The sequence below is a fragment of the Sturnus vulgaris genome, chromosome 19, assembly GCF_052056855.1.
Source record: "Sturnus vulgaris isolate bStuVul1 chromosome 19, bStuVul1.hap1, whole genome shotgun sequence".
Lineage (NCBI taxonomy): Eukaryota > Metazoa > Chordata > Aves > Passeriformes > Sturnidae > Sturnus > Sturnus vulgaris.
The window spans coordinates 10,643,159-10,665,842 of record NC_142261.1 but is presented as its reverse complement, the minus strand read 5'-3'; the positions used below and the strand labels follow the sequence as shown (position 1 = coordinate 10,665,842).

Sequence of the window (22,684 nt, the reverse complement as noted above, 5' to 3'; positions counted from 1 at the left end):
CCGCCCCTCGGCGCGGCTCCGCCCCCGCCGTGCGCGAGCGCGGGCACGCGGCGCGGCCTGGCCCGGCCGCCCGGTGCCGCCGCCTCCCGCCCCCGCCCCGCCCCGCGCCGCCGTCGCCGCCGCCGCCGCCGCCCCGCCGGCCATGAGGCCCCGCCGGCGCCTTAGCGCAGCCCCGCGACGCGGCTGCTGAGCCTCCGCCCGCCCCGCCGCCACCATCGCCCTTCCCGCCCGCGCGGGGACCCCCCCTCGGCTCCCCTCCCTCCTCACAGCCGCCGCCATGTTGGGCCGGGAGCCGCAGCGGGGCCGCCACTGAGCCCCGGAGCCTGCGAGGAGGAGGCGAAGGAGGAGGCGGAGGAGGAGCTCGGGCCCGGCCGCCCCGCAGAGCCCAGCGCCGGCCGCCCAGCCGCAGCCATGGCGGAGCAGACCTACTCCTGGTGAGCTGCGGGGCCGAGGCCGCGGGAGGGTCCGACCCAGCCGGGCCGGGCCGAGCGCGGCCCCACGCGGGGACGGTGTCCCGGGCGGGGGGGGACCGGCGGTGGGGGGCTGCGGCGGGGGCCGGGGCGTGAAGGAGCTGCTGGCGGAGGGGCTGCGGGCTGAGGGCTCAGCGCGGCTGAGGAGGAGGGATTAGGGCGAAGGGAGGAGGGACGGGGCGGCCGGGGCTGTGCGGATGCCCCCCGCCGGCAGCCGGGCAGCAGGGGAGGATCGCTGGCAGCATTGGCGTGGCTGTCACCCCCTGTCCCGGAGGGCTCCGTACGAGCTCAGCTGTGCACGGCCGGCGCTGCGATCCGCCGGCCTGGGGAGGGACAGGAGCTCGTTCACGGCTGTGAGGCTGCAGGTCACCTCTGCCTAAAGGGAGATTTATAGATTTATGCCAGCGCAGGCTGGTAAGTCGGTGGCATGTGTGTGTGTTTTCACCTAGCGATAATAGGCTTGGTCTGTGTACGGGGAATAGAACGACAGCTCCTGTGGAAAGACATGAAGTAAAGCAAATGAGAGGGCATTTTTTTTTGTGTCCTGACACTGTCTTGGGCCTAGCTGGCAGTGGATCAAAGAGACGGGGTGCAGAATTTTCCTATAAATCTGTTCTGTTGTGGATCACAGCCAAAATACCTCAAATAATTTACCTGTGCATCATCTCTATTGACCTGATCACTGCAGCACTTTATTGTCATATTCTCACTGCATTTTAAATCCAGTGATGTCATCCAGGGTTGTTTCTTAGATTTTTTTGAAGAAAGTTACTTGTTTTGGAAAAAGTCCCTTATTAAAAAAGGAGTTAAATCTTAGTTTTTGATCTTGGTATGTGCTGAATGTGGAGAAGGGGTTGAATATGCAACAAATATCCTTATTCTGAATGGTCCCATTACTTTTCAAAACTTGGAACTCAGTGGGGATTTCTGTTCTGCCACATGTTGAGACTTTGGCAGCCCCTTCTTCCCTCTCCTGTCTCTTCTCTGTTAAGAACCAATATTTGTATCCGTCCTCTGCTTTTTAGATGTTCTTACTTTGTTTCACAAGCTCAGTTCAGACAGTGGTCTGGTCTGCTTTAAAACAGCAGTGAAAAGACAAATCTTTTGACTGGAAAGGTTGTTTACATATTGACACAGCAAATGAATATTGATACAGATTTAGGCAGTTTAATGTAGTTCAATTAAATGTGTCTTAGTGCGTTTTAATTGAAAAATGAAATTATAGATTCATAAACTCTGGGATTTGTCAACTTTCTGGAAAGAAGTAAATGAAACAAAATGTCAGTTATACATCATTTTGATCTTAATTGGTTTGCTTTTTTGGATGAGTATTTTTGCCATAGTAATAGTCTAAAGAGAAGATTTTTAACAGGCTGGGAGAAGGATTTGCTCTTCTATAGGTTTTGGGGGGAATGAAATTGTGATTTAAGGTTTTCACTGTGTGCTAGCTTGATCTGAAGAAGTTCTTTCTTACAAGAATGAGGACATGATGCTTATGTCTTAAACCACTGTAATTTTATGTCTGTGTTCTCTATGGTGTCCTCATGGATCTGAGGTTTCTGTCACTTTGTATTTTTACCTGTAATCGGCCTTGCCTGGGAGCTATGGGAGCAGTGGATAGAGCAAAAATACAATTTCAGTCATGTTGTCTTTTCTGTGGGTATTTCATTACTTACACCTCTAACAAGTCTTGCCTTGGTTTATTTACAGTTGTGGTAATGCAACTCGGCATAAAATTGGCCAGTTTTTTATCACTTTTAGGAAAAATGTGCCTTTTGTCAGCTGGGGAGAGTGGTGCTCATGTGCAGCAGAGCTGTGCCCAGGGGCTGGTGCAGGAGCTCGGTTTGGGAGTTGGCTGATCCCATCCTGTCCGTTTGCCAGACCTGCTCCTTTCTCTCTGTACCAAAGGCAGCTTTCCAAGGACAGGTGTGTTTTGTGGTGCAGTGTCCAGTGCTGTACTCATGCCTTATTTCACATCTGAAAATACATAATCTGGCATTAAGGAAAATCCTTTCACAGCCCTGTCTCTGAATTGGTTCCTGGCTGCTGTAGCACTTCCCTTTTGTCCAGGTGCTTGGCTACATCTTTTTGTCCCTAACTGTCTGCACGCCTTGTTGAACCACTGTAGCTTCATAAAGTATGATAAAGGCTTATTGTGGGTTTGATGTTTTGATAAAGAAAGTCTCAGTTGTGTGAGTCAAGGTACCTGCCAGCTGTGATTAGTGGACATGAACATTGGCAAACATGAAAAATGGGGCTTGTTTCAGCGACTGACAGCCTTGTTAATGATGTTGTTTTCAAGAGATGAGAACTAATTCTCATATTGCTGTATTTATTGTTGTGTAAATATGAATCTGAGATTTTAAGGTAGATTTAACTATTTATTTTATTTTCCAAGGGAACTGAATGCAATTACTTTCTTTTATTAAGATACTGTGGAAAGGAGGGACTTATGCTTTCCCCTCATCTCTCAGTTTGAAATGCATGAGTTATCTTTTGACACTGTTCTTGTATGGTATTTCTTCTGACAACTTCTTTTTTTCTTCAGTAATACCCACACCTATAAGCATACATACTTTTATTTTACTCTTTTTGATTGTCTTGAGTCATCTTGCTGAGCCAGTATATCAGATAGAGGTATCTTATCCTGAAAGGAGTCTCTGCTGAGAATTTTGCTAGTGAAAAACAATATTGTCATCCTGGAAAAACAAATTTTAGTGTGAAGTGTGGGATAAGTCCCAGATGGAAATAAGCTTTCAAAGAATATGGACTTCTTAAAAAGAAAGGGCGTTTGAATCAAATACTTGTCAGTAGTGAGTAGAGAAACTTTCTTTGTCAAGTTCCTGCACTAATAGAAGGAAAGTAGAGCTGTGTATGATACTGCTGCATGGCAAGGTTGCTCATGATTTTGTAGATTAAATAAGAGCCAGAATTAGTTTTCTGCAAGTGGAATAGAATTGGAGAGGAAAGAGGTTGTTGAATACCCATTTTCCCCTTGTTTCCTGCCTGTGCTCCAGCAAGGAAATGGAACTGGGTAGTGCCAAAAGTTTCTGCTACAGCGGAGGAGGGAGTAAGCACGGGCAGGGTAGTGTGTATATATATGTGTATGTGTGTGAGAGAGATTAATAAATACCAATAAATTTATCTTCAGGCACCAAGCTGTAGGAGTATGACAGCAGATGAGTATGGGAGCAACAGGACCTGGATCATTACTTTGTGAAATACTTGGTCTGTCCTTAATTTCTAGCATTTTGTGGTGAATGTTTTTTATGCTGGAGCCTATAGAGAAGGCACAGCACCATTGGTATCTTGTTTATCTTCAGTTAGTAGGTGTTTAGTGTTTTTCAAGGCCTGATGTAACACCCCCTCCCTTTTTACTGCTGCCTAGTCTGGCAATAGAGATTGCTTTGTTCTTTTTTTTTTGCCCTTTGAATGCACAAAAGATTTTCACTGCTTCCTTCATTTGTGAAGAGTTGAAGAAGGGGATTTCTAGACCAAAATCGAATGTATATTTAATATTTCCTTTCCAAGAGAGTTGCATAAGAGTAATATGGATCCTTGCGTGCGTGCCCTTTCAGGCTGGTGATTAGGAGACTGACTGGGAGGGCAAGCTAAGAACAAAAAAGAAGGCACTCTATTGAGTCACTAATCTTAAAAACAACTGAACTCCCTCTTAAATGTTATAATCAGTGGGATGATTCTTGTATTAGCCATCAAATGTTTCATGAGTGAAATGGTGATATATTTAGAAGCTTCTCTTCATAATGCAAAGGGTGTGGAAATTAAACCTAATGATGTGTCAGAGTAATCAATAAAACTACTGGGTTTTGGAATAAGTGTAAATGTACGGTGCTGTCTTTGCTCCTGGGAGAATTCAAATTGGTTGGTGTTGGAAGTCTTTCTAGATTCAGAGGTCTGAGAATTTGCTTTGATTGCAATTAAGCATTTAACATGCTGCTGCCATGAATTAAAATGCAGTTTCTTCCAGAAGACTCAGGTGGTGCTTTCAAGTCTTAGTTGGCTGGATTAGATGTGTATGTGGGAGGGCAGGGAGTAAGAGGAGCTACAGCTTGTTGGCAGAACTTGTCAAGTACAAGTAAAATAATTTTTTGCATTCAAGATTTTTTACTTGTTTGCTCAGTTTAGATTGAGAGACCTTGGCTGGCTAATTAAGGTGTTTTGAGGATGGGAGGCAGTATACAACAGAAAACAAAAAATTCACCTGAATTTTTAAAATCCTGCACTCGATAGGCAACAGATTGCAAAGCATAGATGAAATTCTGTTGTGCTGCTGTCAAAAATCTGTCATGAAATCCTGGCATGCAAACGTGGAGTTTGGCCCTTAATCTTATATTTTTCAGGAACTGAAATTACCAGCCACATTCCATTTTAAGGATTGTTAGGAGACTCCTGAGAACAAGGATGTCATTGTATGAATGTGTGTGAGTATCTGGCGTGAGAAAAGTGACTTAAATCTCAGTAAATTTGGGAATATCGAGTTTAGAGTTCATGTTTGTCTTTCAGGACCAGTCTCACTTCATTTGTTTGTTACCCTCCCTGGAGCTTTTGCTATCTCAGGCTGTGAATTATGGAGACAGGGCACTGTCTACAGCACTGGGCTCGAAGGCAAATAAAGCAAAGAGCATGGGATTAGGAGAAGTTTGCAGTTACTTGAATGCACATGTGTGTAGTGACTGATTAGCACAAGGAAAAACATCCTCCTGTCAGTGTTTGCTAATTGTAAGGCTGTATTTACTAATATATTAGTAATTCTTTAAGAAAAGATTTAAAGTGAAGAACATAAATCAATATTCTCTCGGTGCTGGTGTGCAGTACCTCTTTTAATTAAGATTTCTGTCCCCTATTTTAATTAAGATTTCTCTCAGTTCTGCACTTAACCTTTTCAGGGTACCATGGTAATAGAAATTAATGGTTCCTTTAGTTTTACCCAGTGACTGGAGATTTTGGCTAGGATACAGGAGATCAGCTCCATCCCCCAGGGTTTCTGGCCTTCCATCTCTCACCTTGCAGGGGAGTGCTCTCATCACCAAACTATGTGTGATTCAGAAATTGAGCTTTGTGTGTCCACTTCAATCTGTTTCACTTCGTATAGAATACTGTAAATATTTGCTGGGCCAGGAGGCAGGCATGCCTTTCTGTCTGGGATTGGCAGGGACCTGGATTCCACTTCCCACCTGGGTAAAAACCTGGTTTGGGAGACTGAAGGGTCTGTAGTTTGTGGGGGTAGTTCAGGCTGCTTTTCTAGGGATGAAAGGTTGAATTTCCATGAAGAGAAGATTACCTGAATATAATTTCCTGTGTCACAGGTGAGTGCTTAGGTGTATGAATCCACCAGTACCAGTTCTTGTGGTTTGTGTGAGGTTTGATGGAGCTGAGAGCATCTCTTTCTTCTGCTGAAGGACATGATCCAACAAATTGCTTATTTTGTGCACTTTGGGATTTTGGTATGAGTTAAGCAGCCTGATGCTGTTGGAATTTGAGCAATTTTGTGGGAACCACCAGACAAATTAATTGAGGATACCGAGTTCTTTTGAGATAAGTTGTGTTTTCGTGAGTATCACTATTTTTGATACTAAATTCAGTTGCTGAAAACTCAGTCTTTGTCACTGAAACACAATGCCAAAAAATGAGTACTTAGGAAAACTTCCTGCAAAACGTACTTTGAAGGATGTCTAATGCTTTTTAAAATGCAGTGATTTTTATTTCCTAAAATTTGAAAGAGGAGCAGAGCTGACTCTGGTCTTTTCCAGTATCTCAGCTATTTTATTTCATTATTTTGATAATGTGATGTGTCAACATCTGTGCCATTGTCTTTATTGCCCTTTGACATTTTATGATGACTCCAAGCATTGTAATATACTCTAGAAGCAAATAATTGACACTGGTTTAGTCAACAGTCTAATTTCATTCTGATGAGATATGAGCAAAGTTTCCACAAAGAACCAAGGATGAAATTCTTAGAAAAAAGTTGTGCACATTTTCTTCGCGGTGCTCCATTGCCTTGGTGTCAGTGGTGAGGATTAAAATTTGCAGCGAGGCCGGCAGCGCTGGGCGTTGTGTGAAGCACACGCTGCTGTGCGGCTGGACGGGATCCAGGCACTCAGAGCCACTCTGAAAGGTGATGATTTCAGAAGATTAATGGAGCATATGTGTCGTTGCAACACTTGCTGATCCCCTTTCTCTTTAATTCTTCCAAGGATCCTTGTGTTGATGATCTCTTCTTCTAAATCTTTTGGTGTCTGTGTCTGAAATGCTCTGATCTGCCAGGCCAGGGTTCTTCCTTCATGTGCTGCCCGAGAGCAGCTCAGCTCTCACGATGCATTAAGTGTCTCTCTGTCCACCAGAACCATTATGATGACATTATCCCAGAGCTCATTAATTGTGTAGCTGTGTTGCTGTCATCTTCATGATTAGATTCTGTTGAGTATTTCTTTTTAGGGCCAGCCCTTGGCCTCAGGTCTCGGATTCCCTTGGATAGCCTCCATATCTGTGTGTCGTGTTAAGTGGTGCGGTATGGACAGGGCTGTCAGAAAGTCACAATGTTCTGCTCGCTTCTTGGAGGGATACTTTGTAACTGATAACTAACCAAGTAAACATTGTTAATATCCTACAGCAACAAGGATTCTAAAGAATAAATGTATGAAATAAGGCTGAAGTGACTTTTTTTTCAGGATGTCAGAAAGGAGGTTCTTCAAAACCATCCCTGCCAGTGTCATAAAATAGGGGAGAATGCACTGAGAAGATGATTCTCTACTGTACAGTATTATCTTTAAGATTCCTCCTTTATTACTGAAGTTGACAATGTAGAACTTGGAGGGATAAAATCATGTCTCAGAGTTTGTATATGGTAGCATTTTCCCTGACCAGTGCAATCTGCAGGGAAAATTACACTGTTTGGCTGTCATTTTTTTCCTACTGTGACTCCAGGTTTGGATGTTCTTCCTTTACTTCCTGTAGCTAGTTCGTAGACTTTTGACCCAAAAAATTATTTTCCCATGCAGGTGGGCTGTAGCCAAAGACTGTGAAAGGATTCTCTTCCATTTTTATGCCATAACCTTGCTCCTGCAGGTGCCTCCACAGCAAAGGTTGTGTGGGGGAAGCAGAGGGAGACCCAGGGGGTTCCACCCTCTGTTCATACACGGTCTTTAACTTTAGCCATGAGCTGGCAAGCTCACCTTACCTATTCCAGAAATAGGCTCAAATCTAGATTATTCTTCAGTTCATCTAAAAGGAAAAAATAGTTCTGTGTAGCATTAACTACTGACTCTTAAAGCTAAGCATCCTTCAGACCTCTTAGTTGTACTCAGTGCTTCTCTGCCTGCTGATTTTCGAAGTCCAAATTTCCTTCTTCCTTCCTACAGACTGCTGTTTTTTGGACAGAAGTGTCTTTTAAAAGTCCTTTTGTTCATCTTATAACTAGCCAGCAGGTAACTTCTAGTAAATTTGCAATGATACATAATTTTAAGTAAATTTCAAGATATTTGAAAAGTTTAAAGATCAGCAGAAATGTTAAGAATTCTGAATCACACAAGTCTGGGAGCTCTGCTTACACCATTTTCTCATGACAGTAGTACTGCAAACAGCAGCTTCATGTTAGAATAGCAAAAACTTGTACATGTGGATTCATGGTGCAGTGTGGTTTCAGGTGGTACAAAAAAAAAATCGAGTGATCTCAGTATGTAAATTTGATGCACGTCTCTCTACGGCAGTGACATTTCTCTATAGCACAGACAGTTTTGCAGAGGGATTCTCTACATGGGTTAAGCTGGTAGCAAGTGTATATCCTCAGGATTTATTTTAATTTCAGTCATTACTGGAATAATAAGCCCAGCTGACTCCAGTTGAGATAGCACAGCTTGGACAAGAACCAGCATTACAAAATGCTGGAGCTCTGCAGTGGCACAATTAGCAGGACAGAGGTGAGCACAGCAGCTGAACTATGGCTCCACTCAGTCTTAGTTCTGGTGTCCGTGGCTCCTGGCCATCTGACATCCCTTCTCTGTTGGATAAATGGCTCAGGCTTAAAACTTGCTTTAAATTTATCTGGAAGTTTTAGTAGTGGATAGAAGTTCATCAGTGAATTCTGAGTAATTGCTGTAGTTAGTATCAGCCAGCCGTTGGTGCAGATCTGTTGGATGTATAAGACCAAAGCTCAGTGGTGAGTTGTTATACAAAGAAGTGATTTTACTGTGCCACTTTCAGGTTACAGTTGTGATTTGTCTCACCATCATCTCTGTCAGACCCATTTGGCAAGATAAAATAGGTGTAGTGTGACTTAGACTTATTTAGTCAATGGGAAGTCCCTTCTCTAGGTCACTGTTAGCTAAAGGTGAGGTAAGTGAAATAGCAGGAGGCAAAGGAGCAAACAGAGCTGGCTTCTGTGCATTTCTGTAGCTTATGTTGCAGATGGGGAGGTGAGTTGTGTCTGTCTTGCTGTCTAGGTTTGATGGTGCAAGGTCATTCTGGTCCTTTTTAGAAGTCCAGATTGATGGGCTGTGTGCTGGAGGAAAGATTATCTGCTCCCTGAACTCTCCCTGAGGTGGCTGATCCTGTACCTTCACTTGAATAGCTGCTCTGAGAAGTTACCACAAAGGGCTAAAAGCTCTCATGGGGAACATTATGATCTCTGCAGGGTTTTGAAGATGAAGAGTAGAATCTAATTAAGCTTTATGTTGAAAATGGTTTAAAGAGTGCTTTTTTTTTCCCTCAAGAAAAAGGAAACTTTAAAGCTAAATACTGAAGAGCTGAACTTTTTTTCTTTCATTTTCTGCTAAGTTCACTACTTCTAAAGCAGATGCAGCTTTAAGCAGTTACCAATGGTACAGAACAGAAGGAACCTCTTTATCATACTTAAGTGCCTTAGAAGAACCTCAATGTTAGTATTCCAGCTAGTTATCTTTCTCTTTAGTTTTATATTTTTGCAGCTAAAAAAAGCACGCTACCTTAAAGCTGAATCAAAAGATGAAAAGAGTCTGCCATAAACCAAAAATAATTCTCTGCAGGGGGCTTTACTGGAAAAAGTTTCATAAGATTTCCAAAACACCCTCTTTAAAGAATGTTCCTACTTTTTGTTGTCACAAGAAAAGCTTCTTAGCTATTTGGGCAGAGTTGAAAACATTCTCTGTCTGCTACCAGATTTTCACACCTGGAGCTGACTCAGCTGCCCTGACCCTGGCACTCGGGTGTGTGAATGTTCTGTGTTTCTGCGTGCAGGTTGTGAGGCAGTGACCAGGCCCTGCCCAGTCGAGCTCATGACCCTTTTTTTTTTTTTTTTTTTCAGTTTTCCTCTCACTAGGAGGTGGCAAAAGCAGGGTGCCTGTTTTGATGGTCAGTTTTTTGTATTTTCATGCCAGCTGAATCCCCTCGTGACTTGATGCAGTTGTGAATAATCATGTTGATTTCAGAATCTCACCAGCCATCATCTGACAACATGAATTTGTGTGAATACAGGACCAGCATGATGAAAGCTGCTTAAATCTGGCTAGACAGCCTGGCTGCTCTGTAGCTTTGACTGACACAGGAGCATAATTTCACCACTGTCCCTGAAGAGTCAGAGTTGGGTGCTGATGCTGTTATCTCATTATTTTATGGAATGTTGATAAAATAATGTTTCATTCTACCCATGAATGTGGTGATCAAGTGTGGGTAAAGCAGCTCATCAGTAGCACTCAGAGCTGCTCTTTCTGACAAGGTCATCTTGGTCAATTTGACTTTGCTGCTGGCTTGTTGTTTGTAAGGCGTGATTGTTAAATACTTTGATTAAACTATTAGTTGTTAGTTTAATTTTTTTATCTGACTTCTTAATACATTGCTAAAAAGAGTTTGGATTTCTACACATGTAATCAATGAATACCAGTCTAAGTGTCAGAGGTATGAGGTGTGGTTTTGGTTTGGCTTTTTAAGTCAACAGTAGGGTCAATATAGGTGAGAAAACATCCTGTTTTCTGACTTCTGTGATAAAAACAACCAGCCTCTTTCATACTAGAGAGCCCACTATGTATTGGTAACTTAAAAAAAATATAGTATCATGGTATTCTGCATATTTGTAACTTAAGTACAAGAATTGCTGTGGAAATGAAACCTCCCAAATAAGACGTTTTTAATATATTGGGATGGAAGGATGTGTTTTGTGTGGGAAGCAGCGTAGTGTTCAGATCAATATCCTTCATACATGAGGGGACTGTAAGGTCTTTATACACTTTGGGTGAGTGTTCTTCCAGCAGTTAGGCCAGCTGCATTTTTGAACCTGTGTAATCTACAAAGTGATGATTCCTGGTTTAGGGAGAAGATAAGGACCCTGGGGTCTTTGCAATGCTGTCTTCCTGGGACCTGTTCAGGGTATTAACTCAGTAGTGCCTGCATGTATGCATATGTTAAACTTTTGTCACATTCATTGCCAAAAAACACCTGTATCTCACAGATAAACCAGCTGTATGGTTCTAGTACAAGTATTCCTGCTCTTTCTTGCTGTTTTTCTTCAGTTGTTGCATTTGCTTTATGAGGAGGCAGTACCTGAGCAAGGAGATGGGATTTGCAGCACGTTCTGCTCTGCATGACCAACTCTGTCACTTACAAAGGAAATGTCATGAATGTGAATAAACCCTTCTTCTATTAGTCCTTCACTGCAGTGAGCATTATACTCCAGATAGTTGGAACAAGGTCAAATGGAAGAATTTTTCTACTGCTGGTATGTCGAGAGTGACCGAGTCCAGAACTGGGCACAGACTCTGTGGTGGTGTGGGACAGGTTTGGTGGTGTGGGACAGATTGGGCTCCTGGAGTGCAGCTTTGATTAGAACCCTGGGATGCCTGTGCAAGATGAGGAGCAGGGCTAAAGTGAGAGCCTGGGGATAAAGAATGGAGCTGGTAAAGCTAAAGAAGTTAAGCAGGAATTTGCACAGACTGTCTTTAGGGAATACTTTGAGAGCAAGTTAGGCCACTCAAGTATCATCTGTGTGTCTGGAGTGAAACTGTACACATCAGAGAGGATCAACTTCATCTTCTGGTTTTGGCTTCTGGATGAGTGCAAGTGATCAAGTACAGCATCAAGCAGTGGTACTCCTCTGTGTGCTTGTTGGGAAACCTGCTGTACTTTTTGTGTGTTCTTCTCTGTGGTGCTTCAGATGGAGATGCATACTTTGGTCTGAACTTTTTTGGTTTAGTCTGTTACTCACCTCTCTGCATCCCATAAGAATTATAGATTTAGTAAGATTTGTTGTCATAAATATTGAAGTAGTCCTTTTGCACAGCGTGTTGTTCCCTGTCCAAGCAAAGCTGCCAAAACTGTTACACATTTGTCTTACAGAGCATTGCAATAAGATTTTTCAAGGTGAAGTCGTTCATGAGGTCCTCAGAGGCAGCACAGCTTGTCCTGTGTGTGGTGCTGGGTTATTTGTGCTGTTCAGCTGGGCCAGTGGCAGTGACTGAGCAGTGAGTTCAGTTCACACCTTGGCAGGTGTCAGACAGGCTGAGCTCCGGGGCTCTGCAAAGTCTGTGCTGGTCTGGCCAGGCTGAGGGACAGGCTGAGCACAGCACTGCTGTGGAGCTCTTGGCACAGCAGTACAGGCCAGCAAGAATTGCACTGTATATCCTGAGAGTCCTCCCTTTCTGCCACATAATAATCTGTTTTCTTTTGTCCTTTTTTGACTGCTTGCTGGCACCATGACAACCATCATATTCTGTGTATGATGGAATATTGTCAATAAATATGCCCGGGATGATGTGCCTGCCTCAGCTGCACTTTACATGAACTTAGCCCTGCATCTGCAGCACATTCTGACTCCTGGGTAATGTGGCTGTTACAGGACCAAGAGAAGGGTGGAGTTGGACAATCAGTTGTTTGGAGTTTTTATCTTGAACAACCTTATTCAGAAAAATACCACTTCTGGACTTGGATGGCTGACAGTGGCTGGGATGAGGCTGAATTGCATTAATAGCAGCCAGGCTATGTTTTCTTATGTTAAAGGCTCAATTGTCTGGAACCTGGTTCAAAAAGCTTACTGCCTCAGTTCTGGAATTCACTAATACAGTTCCCTTTTGTTGGGTTAAAGTGTAAAAATTTGTTATCCCTTGTTACTAATAGTAGCCCTTATTTTGCTGATTGTAGTTCAGTTATTGGAAGTTTTTTGTAATGGAATTTTTCAGTGCTGTTAGGAAACTGGCTGCTGAATGTCCTGTATCCTGGTGCTGCATAGGAAATGGATAGCTTTGGATGAGCAGGATTCTAGAACTCCATGACAATCTATTTATAGTGTCTATATGACTAATTTGCAAAGGCTGCAGTGCTATAGTCTTTCCAAATTTGTTGAAGTGAGATCACAGAATCTCTTGACCCCTCTGGACACTGAATAATGCCCCAAATCATCCAAAGAGATCCAACTTATCCTTCATTTCTGTGGCTGTTAATTCTTTTGCAGACATTTTGTACAGAGAGAGGAACAAACAGAATAATTTAAAAATAATTGTAGGAATGATGTGAATTCATGGATCTTGGCTAGTGTGGTGCCTTATCAGGGGAGTGATGTCCTGTACTTTTTCTGTGCAAGCACTGTAAAATGAAACAAGTATTTAGATTTTCTTATAGACACCTGAGGACAGTAACTCTGCAAAATGCTCAACTAATAAAAATTCGTAGTGCTCTTATTTTGGAAACAAAAGTTGCTTTGAGTAGTAGATGTTTTGTAACTAAAAGTGTCTTGGGTATATATATATAGATATTTTTAGTAATCAATGCTGAGTGGATGTTTTCTTGATGATTTTAGGGGAATTTTTAGCATGTTGTAACTAGGCCTTTTTAAAAATTATTTTAAAAAAACTTTCTAAACTTAAGAATATGCCACCCACCCATTTCTGATACATGCAAGTAGGCTAAGACCAAATGGTGATAAAAATCCCACACCACTCTAATTGCAATTTTCTTCACTAAAGTAATCTTCTTTCAAGTTGCTTTGTAAGATGTAAATGTATCAGAAGTTACTTTTGATTTTGCAATGAGGGAATTGACCAAACTGCATTGGGTTCCATTCTTTCCAAGAAGAAAGATCCCACGATTGTGAAGGTGTGCTGGGTGAGGCTGAAGGAAGGGGGTGTGTTTTGGTTGCTGTGTGGTTCTGAATTCCTCTCGAAGTGTTGCTCTGCTTTGGATCAGTGACAGACCCTCCTTGCTGCCAGCCAAGCTGTGCTTTTCCTGCTGCAAAGTTAGGAAAACTCTTAAGCAGAAAATGTGAAGAGAATGGCTGAGAAACCCTTTCTGTCATTGTGTTGGTTGGATTGAAGATCTGTGTTGTCGTTTTCATCACAGTAAGAGAGAACTGGAAGTCCGCGATATCAAGAGAGTTTAGTGGCAGAGTACTCGGTTACCTGCTTTGCTTATTACCTGGTGTTGGGTTCTGTACCAGGTGTGGTTTCCACACTAAGGCACATTCCACACAGTCAGAATGGAAATGAGGAGCTGGTGTGTGTTTCTGTTGGGTGCAATGGCTTCTACACTTCAGGGCATTCGCTTGGGCTTCGGGCTTTTTGTTGTGTTTCTTCCTTTCTTTTAGGAATTGATAATTGTTTAACCCTTTGAAAGAAAACAATTGCTACTGAGTGGCTTATGCTATGGCATCAGAAGTCTGTAATCGACTGCTACAGATGCTGCTGTTTTGCCACAATTTGCATGTGATGATTGTCTGAACATTGTTAGGAACTAGCACAGTTGTGCTTGGACTTTTCCGGGCTTAGTTACTTAAATTTCTCATAGCTCACCATAAGCAACATCACAGGTTTCATGTACCTGTATTGTGTTTTGTAAAGAAATTTTTCACTTGTGCAGTAGTCTGGCCTTGGATGTGGTAGAGATATTTATATTTTTATTTGTCTTTTCCTAATAATGTCTCAGGAGGTTCATCTCTATCCAGTGTCTTGTTTGAACTTTCAGGGAAATTATCATTCTGTGCTTTGAATATCTCCCTATTACCATGGCAAATAATTCATGCTGCTAATTAAGGCACTGTTAGAATTGCACAGAAAGATGGGCAGGGAAGAAATACAGCTTACTAATGCTCATATTTCATTTGTCTTCTAAGTTTATAGAACAGTTACTGCCGAGGTGGCTCACGGTTTAGCAGTGAAGATCTGTGACCTGACTGGTGGTGTCTGTCTCCTGAAGGGAGGAGGGAAGAGCCAGCCGTGTTTTGTGTGGTGCCTATGGAGGAGGCACAGGGTTAGGAGCAGCACAGCTAAATTTGTGCTCCCCAGGAGAGAAACACTTTGAGAGAGGCTCTTCTGCTCAGAACTGAGGGCTTCAAACCAGGAAGGCCACGAGTTCCCTGAAGAACTGATGACTGGCAGTTTCATACTGAGCAGTTTCTTACACGGGTCTTGCAAACCCAAAGGAGAATCTTTTGTAACTGTGAAATGAACGGGAAGCCATTGCACAATCTGGCAAGTGAGTAATAAATCCAGCAGACTGTTTTGGTGTTGCTTGGAGTTCAAAGAGAAATTAGGAGACCTAATTAAGGTGTGTGTTAAACACTGGGGAAGTGTCAGTGCTGAAGAGAGCTGATGGCAGTGTCTTTGTTGTCTGCATGTAATAGTGGAGACTGAAATTAAGAATTCTGTGCTATGTTGTGACTGTGTCTCGAAAGCCAGATACTATTTCTGCTCCTGTTTTTTTTCTTTTCCTGTTGTTATAGGTGAGATGAATTAAATTCCATCTTGTCTGAAATTTGGTGGGTAATTTGTATACTTTCTTCTCTCTTCAAAAACAGTTATTACTAAATCTTGTTTGATAGAAAAAGATGAAAATCATCGGCCTCACCAATGGTATTGTGGTAGTTCATACTGCACTGTGTCTGGGTTATACTGCCATTGCACACTTACTGCAGAAAATCAAATGCCTAATATTGAAAAAGAGTGTTTTTCTAGTCTTTCTTCTTAATAAAAGATAATGTTTTCCTTTGTAAGGGCCTGTGTGATTAGATGTTTATCCTCTGTTCCCAGGAAAGCAGACATTGTGGTTCATATTTTCTGTTTTGTGAAACAAGATTTCATATAGCTGACTACATCTCTGGAATCTATGTCATTCTCCCCCTAAAATGAACTGAAAGCAAATTGGCTTTCTAAAACATGAAAGAAGCCTAGAGCAAACTCTTTGTCATCACATTCCTGGTCAAATTCAGCATTTGCCTTCCACAGAGTTTCTAATATTTAGTAATGTCTGTGGTTTCCCATGGGGTTGCTTAGGTGAACATAATAAGTGTGAGCTGTTGACAGAGAAAAGAATGAAGACTTCATCATGAGCTGAATTGAGCAAAAGCTCTTGGGGGTTGCATGCATGTTTTGCATGTAGTTCTTTAAAATCTTACTACTTTTAATCCAGTGTTTCTTTCCTTCACAATCAATTATAAATCAGAGATAGAAAATACCAACTATTATACAAAACTTACATAGATTAATTAAATTCTTACTGGTATATACCAGAAATTACAGGGTGATTATTGACATCAGCTAAATTTTAAACTTCATCCCTAGGGCTGCGTGAATTCCTGCCTGCAGGGAGTGGAGGGAGCAGAGGACACTTGTGAGCCCTGGGTGGGAGCGGGTCCTTCTCCACTGGCTGCCCACGGAGCTGGTCTTGGAGGTCAAGGGCTTCAGGTGCCCTGAGAATAACCTGGGGCCATTTGACTGAACATCACAAATTCATAGAAAGCACAGCAGGTCCAAAAAAAGGGAATTGTTCCCATTTACCTGCTGAGGTGCCAGCAAGTCCTGGTTGCTGACTGAGAACTTGGCCCTGTCTTGCAGAAGTGCAACCTCAACTTTTCCTGCAGCATTACTAATAAATGTGAGCCCTTGCCTTAAGAGGTGTGTGGTTCTCGATGTGTTCAGTATTTTTAGAACTGGTTTGGGGTTGAAAATGTGTTTTCCTAGAGTTATACTGTTATATTTAAAAAAATTTTTGGGAGATATTGGAGAAAAATATTTGGACAAACTGATGTTCAGTCCTGAGTATAAAAATTCACTTTGAAGTAATCTTCATTTTTTCATCCACAAATCATATCTGTCACCTTTTTGTCACATTTTTCTCTCTTTCTCGTATTAAAATGTTGCCCAACTTTGTTCATTTTGCATAATTATTTGCCTTCCCTTGCATTTCAAATACTTTGATTTAGAACTGTGTTAAAATATGGACAACAAAACAGGCAGAGAAAATGTCTGAAACTTTGGGCTGTGGTGATTTTTGTCGTTGTGCTTAATCCTGTGCAACACAAATTGCAGTTGGTCATGCATAAAATCTTTACTTTAAAAGTCTCCCCAGTGCCAAACAGTGATGAGATAATGTTTTAAAAACCACTTAAATTTTAAGTTAGCTACATCCTCATGGTACTTTACTTCTTACACAAAAGTAGTTTTCAAATAAAACATTAAGAATGATTAAGGGATATTTTTAAATTTTTCATTTTACTTTGTTCACGCTGCACAATCAAATCTGAATAATGTTATGAAAGTGAAATAGCATTTTAATATTATTTTGGTCTCAAAATAGCATATAGTTTTTAGGTAAAGAATCATTGCATGTTACAAACTCACTGTGAATTCTGTCTAAATTTAGTAGATGTCTTCAACAATCAACCAAAAATTCTAATGTTCAAATCAACTTTGTCATCTTGCTACTACATTTTCCTGAGTTTAACTTCTGTTGGAGTGAGTTTATGTTCTAGTTCTGATGTGAGTGCTTTTGCCTGAAGGGTCCTCTGGAATTTCGACTGTTCCAAGGGTGAACTTGGTTATTTTTAGGAAGGTTAAACATTTGGATGTTCACTACAGAACCTTTTCCAAGAAAGCATTTTGTTTTTGAGCAAGAAATATTAGCAGAAATATAGATGCAGCAGCACAGACTGTAATCTCTGTCTTCCCAGGGCACTTGGGTATTTTCAGACTGCTCTGTTCCTTAAAGTACCTCTGGGATTACAGAAGGATATTGGGAGGATTTACTCTGTAGTATTTTTGTAGGTGGCTTTGAGACTTTGGAATCCAGAGAAGGGATGAAACCAAGCAGAGGTGCCACATTAGGAGTGGTTATGGGGGACATAAGGATTATATCTGAAATGTTTCTGAGACTTCAGGTGTTTGCATTCTGGCTAAAAAAAAACATTGCTTGAGATCAGTTGATTGGAGAAAATTGTTCTCTATCAGTGTTAAACAGTTTTCTGGATTCAGAATTTAAAAAAATGGTACAGGTACAATACAGGACTTGGAATGGAAAATTTAAGTTGTATGTTATGATTTTAAGTCTTTCCCATATACAGTGTATGTTATGGGAAAAAACCCTCCAGGTAAGTTGTGAAAGTTAAATTAATTAAAACTGAAATAATTTTAAAAAGAGGCTGACTTCTCTTTTATATGAGCTGTCTTACACTCTTGATTATACACAATACTGCTTTTAAAATGGATCCTGCCTGCCTAGTTTGGACTTTGAATGGCTAGATCAAAAGTCTTCTGAAAATATGCTAATGTGTTATGAAAATGTTGATTGCTGAAACATTGCATTTCCAGCTCAGGGTTATTTTTCTCCCATAGCAGTTTCCAAGTGCTACTTAGAGAACTGTGACATCCCCTTTTTATTTTCTCAGTACATTTTGATGTCGTCAGCTATATACTTTTTTTTTTTCCCTTAAGCAGGAAAACTTCAGATTTTCAAATGTTCATTACTATTCCAGTTTTCTAATATTGTTGATAAAATGGTAAATCTACTTCTGGTGGGAGGCAATTTTTAAAACTAATTGATACATAGGTGTTTTATGTACCCCTTGAGGATATGAAAATTCTTGTGTGTACATGCTGAAAAGGTTCTGTCTGCAGTTGTGTATTTGCTGTTGTGATATGAGATTGCTCCTCCCCAGAAATACAGTTTGATTTCAGTTGTTTGAATGTTGATAGTGGGAGACTTTTGTCAAGTTGAAAAGACTGTTTTGTTTATTTGATGTGCTTAAATCCGGTCACTTACTTTGATTTGTGTTTTGTTACTCGCTACATACATTACATGAAAATGTGAATTGAACCAGATGGTGAAGGATCAGCATTTAGGCTTCCAGCATGTAAAATTTCCTGGAAAGCTGAGTCTTCTCCTATGGCATCAGCAGCCTGTGTTCAAAACCACATCGTGTTTGTTTTATAGTAGCTCCTGGATGCCAGGCATATATTAAGTTGTTCTGAGCCTGCTGCTGCATGGACATCCCTACTGAGCCCAGCAGTTCTGTGTTTTTCCTTAAAGAATTGAGCTGTAAATTCCCCAATCCGTGGGGAAATTATTTTAAGTTAATGTCAAAATTGGAGACTATTGCTTCTGTGGGTTCAGGATTCACACTAAAGTGTCTGTTTGCACTTTTCGAAGCAATTCTGTTAAAGATAGGAAGAATAGAAGTTAACCTGGCTTGCATTTATGTGTTTTCCTTTCTATCCGTGTGCTTGGAAGTGTCATGTTTTTACTAACTCCTGAAAAATGTGATGTGTCCTGTCAGGGCTGGACTGGTGTTTTGTCTGGGCTCGGTTTATGCTGGTAAAGATGTAATCTGACTCTGCTGTGACATTTAATGAATATTGAAGGAAAAGCTTCTTTTTAGAAGTGCATGTCTGCTCTGCTGTGTTGCAGTTTCTCTAGCCTAAAACACACATTAAAGAGTACAGCTTGAATTAATGAAATGAGATGTGTATTTAGAATGACTGGTGCAAATTAGAACTTACTTTTCTGTGTAATGTTATCTCAATGCCTTTACCTAGAAATTTGCTTTTTAAAAGGCAAACATTTTGTCCAGTAAAAATAGTCTTTTGGTTTTGTTTGGGATTTCTAGTTGTTTTGGAACCTGGTTATCCCTGGGCTTGCAGAATATTACAGACTCTGTCTGTGTGTTGTCTGATGCTGGATCTGGGGTGTGCATTTCAGTTCTGTGTTTGTAGAAGGAGAATGATACATAATGAAATGACAATATCTCTGATAAAACTAGTTCAGTTTTCAAGTTTCAAGTGGGTGTAATTTGATGCTGGTCAAACAGAGATTTCATTTGGTCCTGTACATGAATACTCCTGTACTTCACTTTGTCCAAAAGGTTTATGTGATGCAATTTTGAAGACATGACAGCTGCTGTTAAGAACATTTGCTGTTAATAAGCATTTCAGCGTTTGGAGGCTCAGCTCAGCATGTGAGATGCCTCTAATAATCTCTGAAGGTTATCATTTAATTAAACCTCTACTGTTTAGAATAAGTGAGTACAAAAGAGCAGTAGGACATGTTCTCCTTCTTTTTCTTGTTTCTCAAGACTGAAAAGAGCATACTGGGTAATACATTTGGAACTGGTCCACTTGGTTTTTGTCTTCTTTGGGTTTTGGTGTTCCCTCCCCCAAAAAAGCACAGTGGGTGAAACTTTGAAGAAGTAGTGCCACTTCTTGTGTTATCGCTACTGTTCCTGTGACTATTATAGAGATGATAATTGAAAAAAGAAATTGGGTCAGTTTACAGTTTGGTGTTGGGGAAGAGTGTAAGTTCCCCTATTGTGAGTAACACAATCTTAGGTCATTTTAATCTCATAGTTCTCAGACTTGATGTTTCCTTTTGTCTGTGAGCTGGCTTCTCGCCTTACTTTGTATTTTTCTAGACAAAATAAACTCACTTCCTATCTCTCCTAGTCATCTTAGAAACTCTTCTCTGCACTCATCCCAGTGACAGGCTAATATTTCTGCTCACACTGAAGCTAAATTCATACCTGAGCCTGGATCCCCCTCAGCAGTGCTGTCTCCTTTCTGTGCTGGATGGATTGTGTGCTCTTACACCACAGGACTCAAAAAATGAAAACTAAGAGAACACCTCGGGAAAAGAAAGTGTCTATCCACAATACTGGCATTAATAGGCTCACTAGTATGGGGAAATCACAATGCTCATAATGTAAAACCCTAATTGACTTCTGTAGTAAATCATATGCAGTTTTAACAAGTTAATTGCATTAGAGTCTGTTTATGTGCACTTAGTGCCTTGCTAACAATTGAAGCTGAAGTTGTTTCCTGCTTCATGATACCCTGAGTCGCCCAGCCTTTGGCACAGATACCTTGCATTGATTGGCTGTATTTATGTGTAGTGTTTCATCTTGGTGCTTTATGCTCAGAAATTTTCTTCCTCTAATAAACACACATTTGTTTGTTTGGGTTATCCTTCTGTGCTAAGTAAAATAGTAATTTCTTCCCATTGATTAAGAGATTTTGTGGAGTGTGTCCTGTGCTTGTGGGTTTGAGCTGCATCAGAGCAGGAGGAAATTCTCAGTTTTAAACCTGATTTCCCCCTTTGTACTGCCTCAGTTGTAACTGAACTGAGCATGGGAATCTGGTGTATTCAGATCAGCCTTTGTGCATTCTCTCTGGGTGGGATCCATTCAGTAGTGAAAAGCTGCTCTTTGACATGTTGGTAATGTTGATCCCAATTTATTTCCTGTTTAAAGGAGTTTAGTATTTGTAAAGAAGTTGCCTTGCATTTGCTTGTCAAAAAGCAAATTATGTCGCTTTTTTATTTTGGAATTATATTTCTGGTTTTATGAATAGCAGTGCATTTTTCTTAAACAATAAAGTACTGGAACTATGAAATGTCATCACAGTATTACAAGTGTGAGATTTTACTTCAAGTTTTTTGTTCTAGCTCTGTGGAAGGTTTGGTTTCTGCTTTTGTTGTTTTATTGGATTTTTTTTTTCTTTTTAAACTCCTTGCTTTTCCTTTACATAGCAAAGTAGCAGGGGTGTTTGAGTCAGTGCTTCTGCTTCAAGGAAAAAAAGAAACATACCTTACATTTTCTGAGTTCATTGCTGGTAGTTCCTTGACCTACTCGAAGCTCATTTTTGCCCCACCAGCACTTTTTCCTTGTATTATCAGGAACAATGGTTGTACTTTCTGCTTATGTCAATATGCCTTTTAATAATATTTGTATGTTTGGAAAATAGACTGGTTCAACTTAGTTTGACTTCTGTGCCTGTCTCTGCCAAAGTAACCTGATATTCTTTGGGTCTATTACAACCCCAAGTAGCTTCTTGTAGTTCTTGACATGAACAAGTGTAGAGCTGAAGTCTTCCTATCACACTTTTCTAAATTTAGAAAAAGTTAAAGTCTGAGTGTCACGGTTTGAAAATACTCGAAAGTAAGGCTATGTCCAATTTTATGAGCTTGTTTTGATATTCTCTGACTGAGGGAGAAGGTTGGATTTGGTTCTGTTTGTTTATTTTTTTACTGAAAACGTAATTTTTGGTGTGTGTAGACAGTATTACAGAGCACACTGCCAGAGGTGGTGCATGAATTGTTTGGCAATAACTTGTGAAGTAAATATAAATCTCAGTTGTGAGGCAGAGATGAGATATTTGCTCACCACTGTCTTCCAGCTCCAGATGGAGCAGCAGTGAGGACTGGGAGAAATATTTAACTCCAAATTACAGAAACTCCCACGTTTTATCAGCTTACAGCATAGGGTCCTCTGAGATCTGTCGGCTGAAAGTGGAACCTGTGGTGTGGCAGCTGCGTTAGCAGTGTTGAGTCAGGAGAGAAATCGCTTGTCAGCATTGGCACTGGTGGAAGGGCAGCAGCCTCCGAGCCCAGCCGGGGGGGCTCACCCACATCTCCCGTGCCCCTTGCATGGGGCTGGGGGCTCCTTCAGGGACTCCTTCTGCAAGGGAAAGGTGTTTTACTGCCAGCTGGAAACAGGGAGCATCCTCCTGTCTCATGGGATTATCGTTATTCTAATGAACTTTTCTGTTAAGTATAAAAAAACAGAGATCAAAACGTAGGTGGGAGCCTAGGGTGAAGATTCTGGGGAAGTTTTTATTTTTTCCTGTAATAAGAATAAGTGCCATAGAATGAAACCCAGCAGCCCTCTGTGTAATGCAGAGCTGTACCACCAAGTGATTGAAAACTCCAGGTTGCATATTTGACTGGGATATAAATTGATACCTTTATAACCCAAAGAGGTCTTAGCCATCAAAATTGCAGAAAACATTCCTGTGCCAAGGATAACCACTGACATTTGCAAATGACCTATTCTGAAACACGATGTAATTTCGATCATGATGAGGCCGTTTAGCTTAAAACTGTAGACAGCTTGCACGGTGGTACTTTGTAGACTTAAATTACAGTAACCACACCCTTGATTTGCCTTTTTTCCTGATGTAAAAAGGGCTATTTCT

General features: G+C 41.1%; 1 protein-coding gene across 1 annotated transcript in view; it reads left to right on the top strand.

Annotated features, from left to right (window-relative positions):
* The first annotated feature begins 313 nt into the window (after window positions 1-313).
* The window catches only part of SPPL3 (signal peptide peptidase like 3), a 55,861-nt gene continuing 33,490 nt past the window's right edge, over window positions 314-22,684 (top strand). The window contains exon 1 of the mRNA XM_014894638.2: window positions 314-434. Coding sequence (XP_014750124.1) covers window positions 412-434 — 23 coding nt within the window. The 5' untranslated portion in view covers window positions 314-411. The remainder of the gene's footprint in view (window positions 435-22,684) is intronic.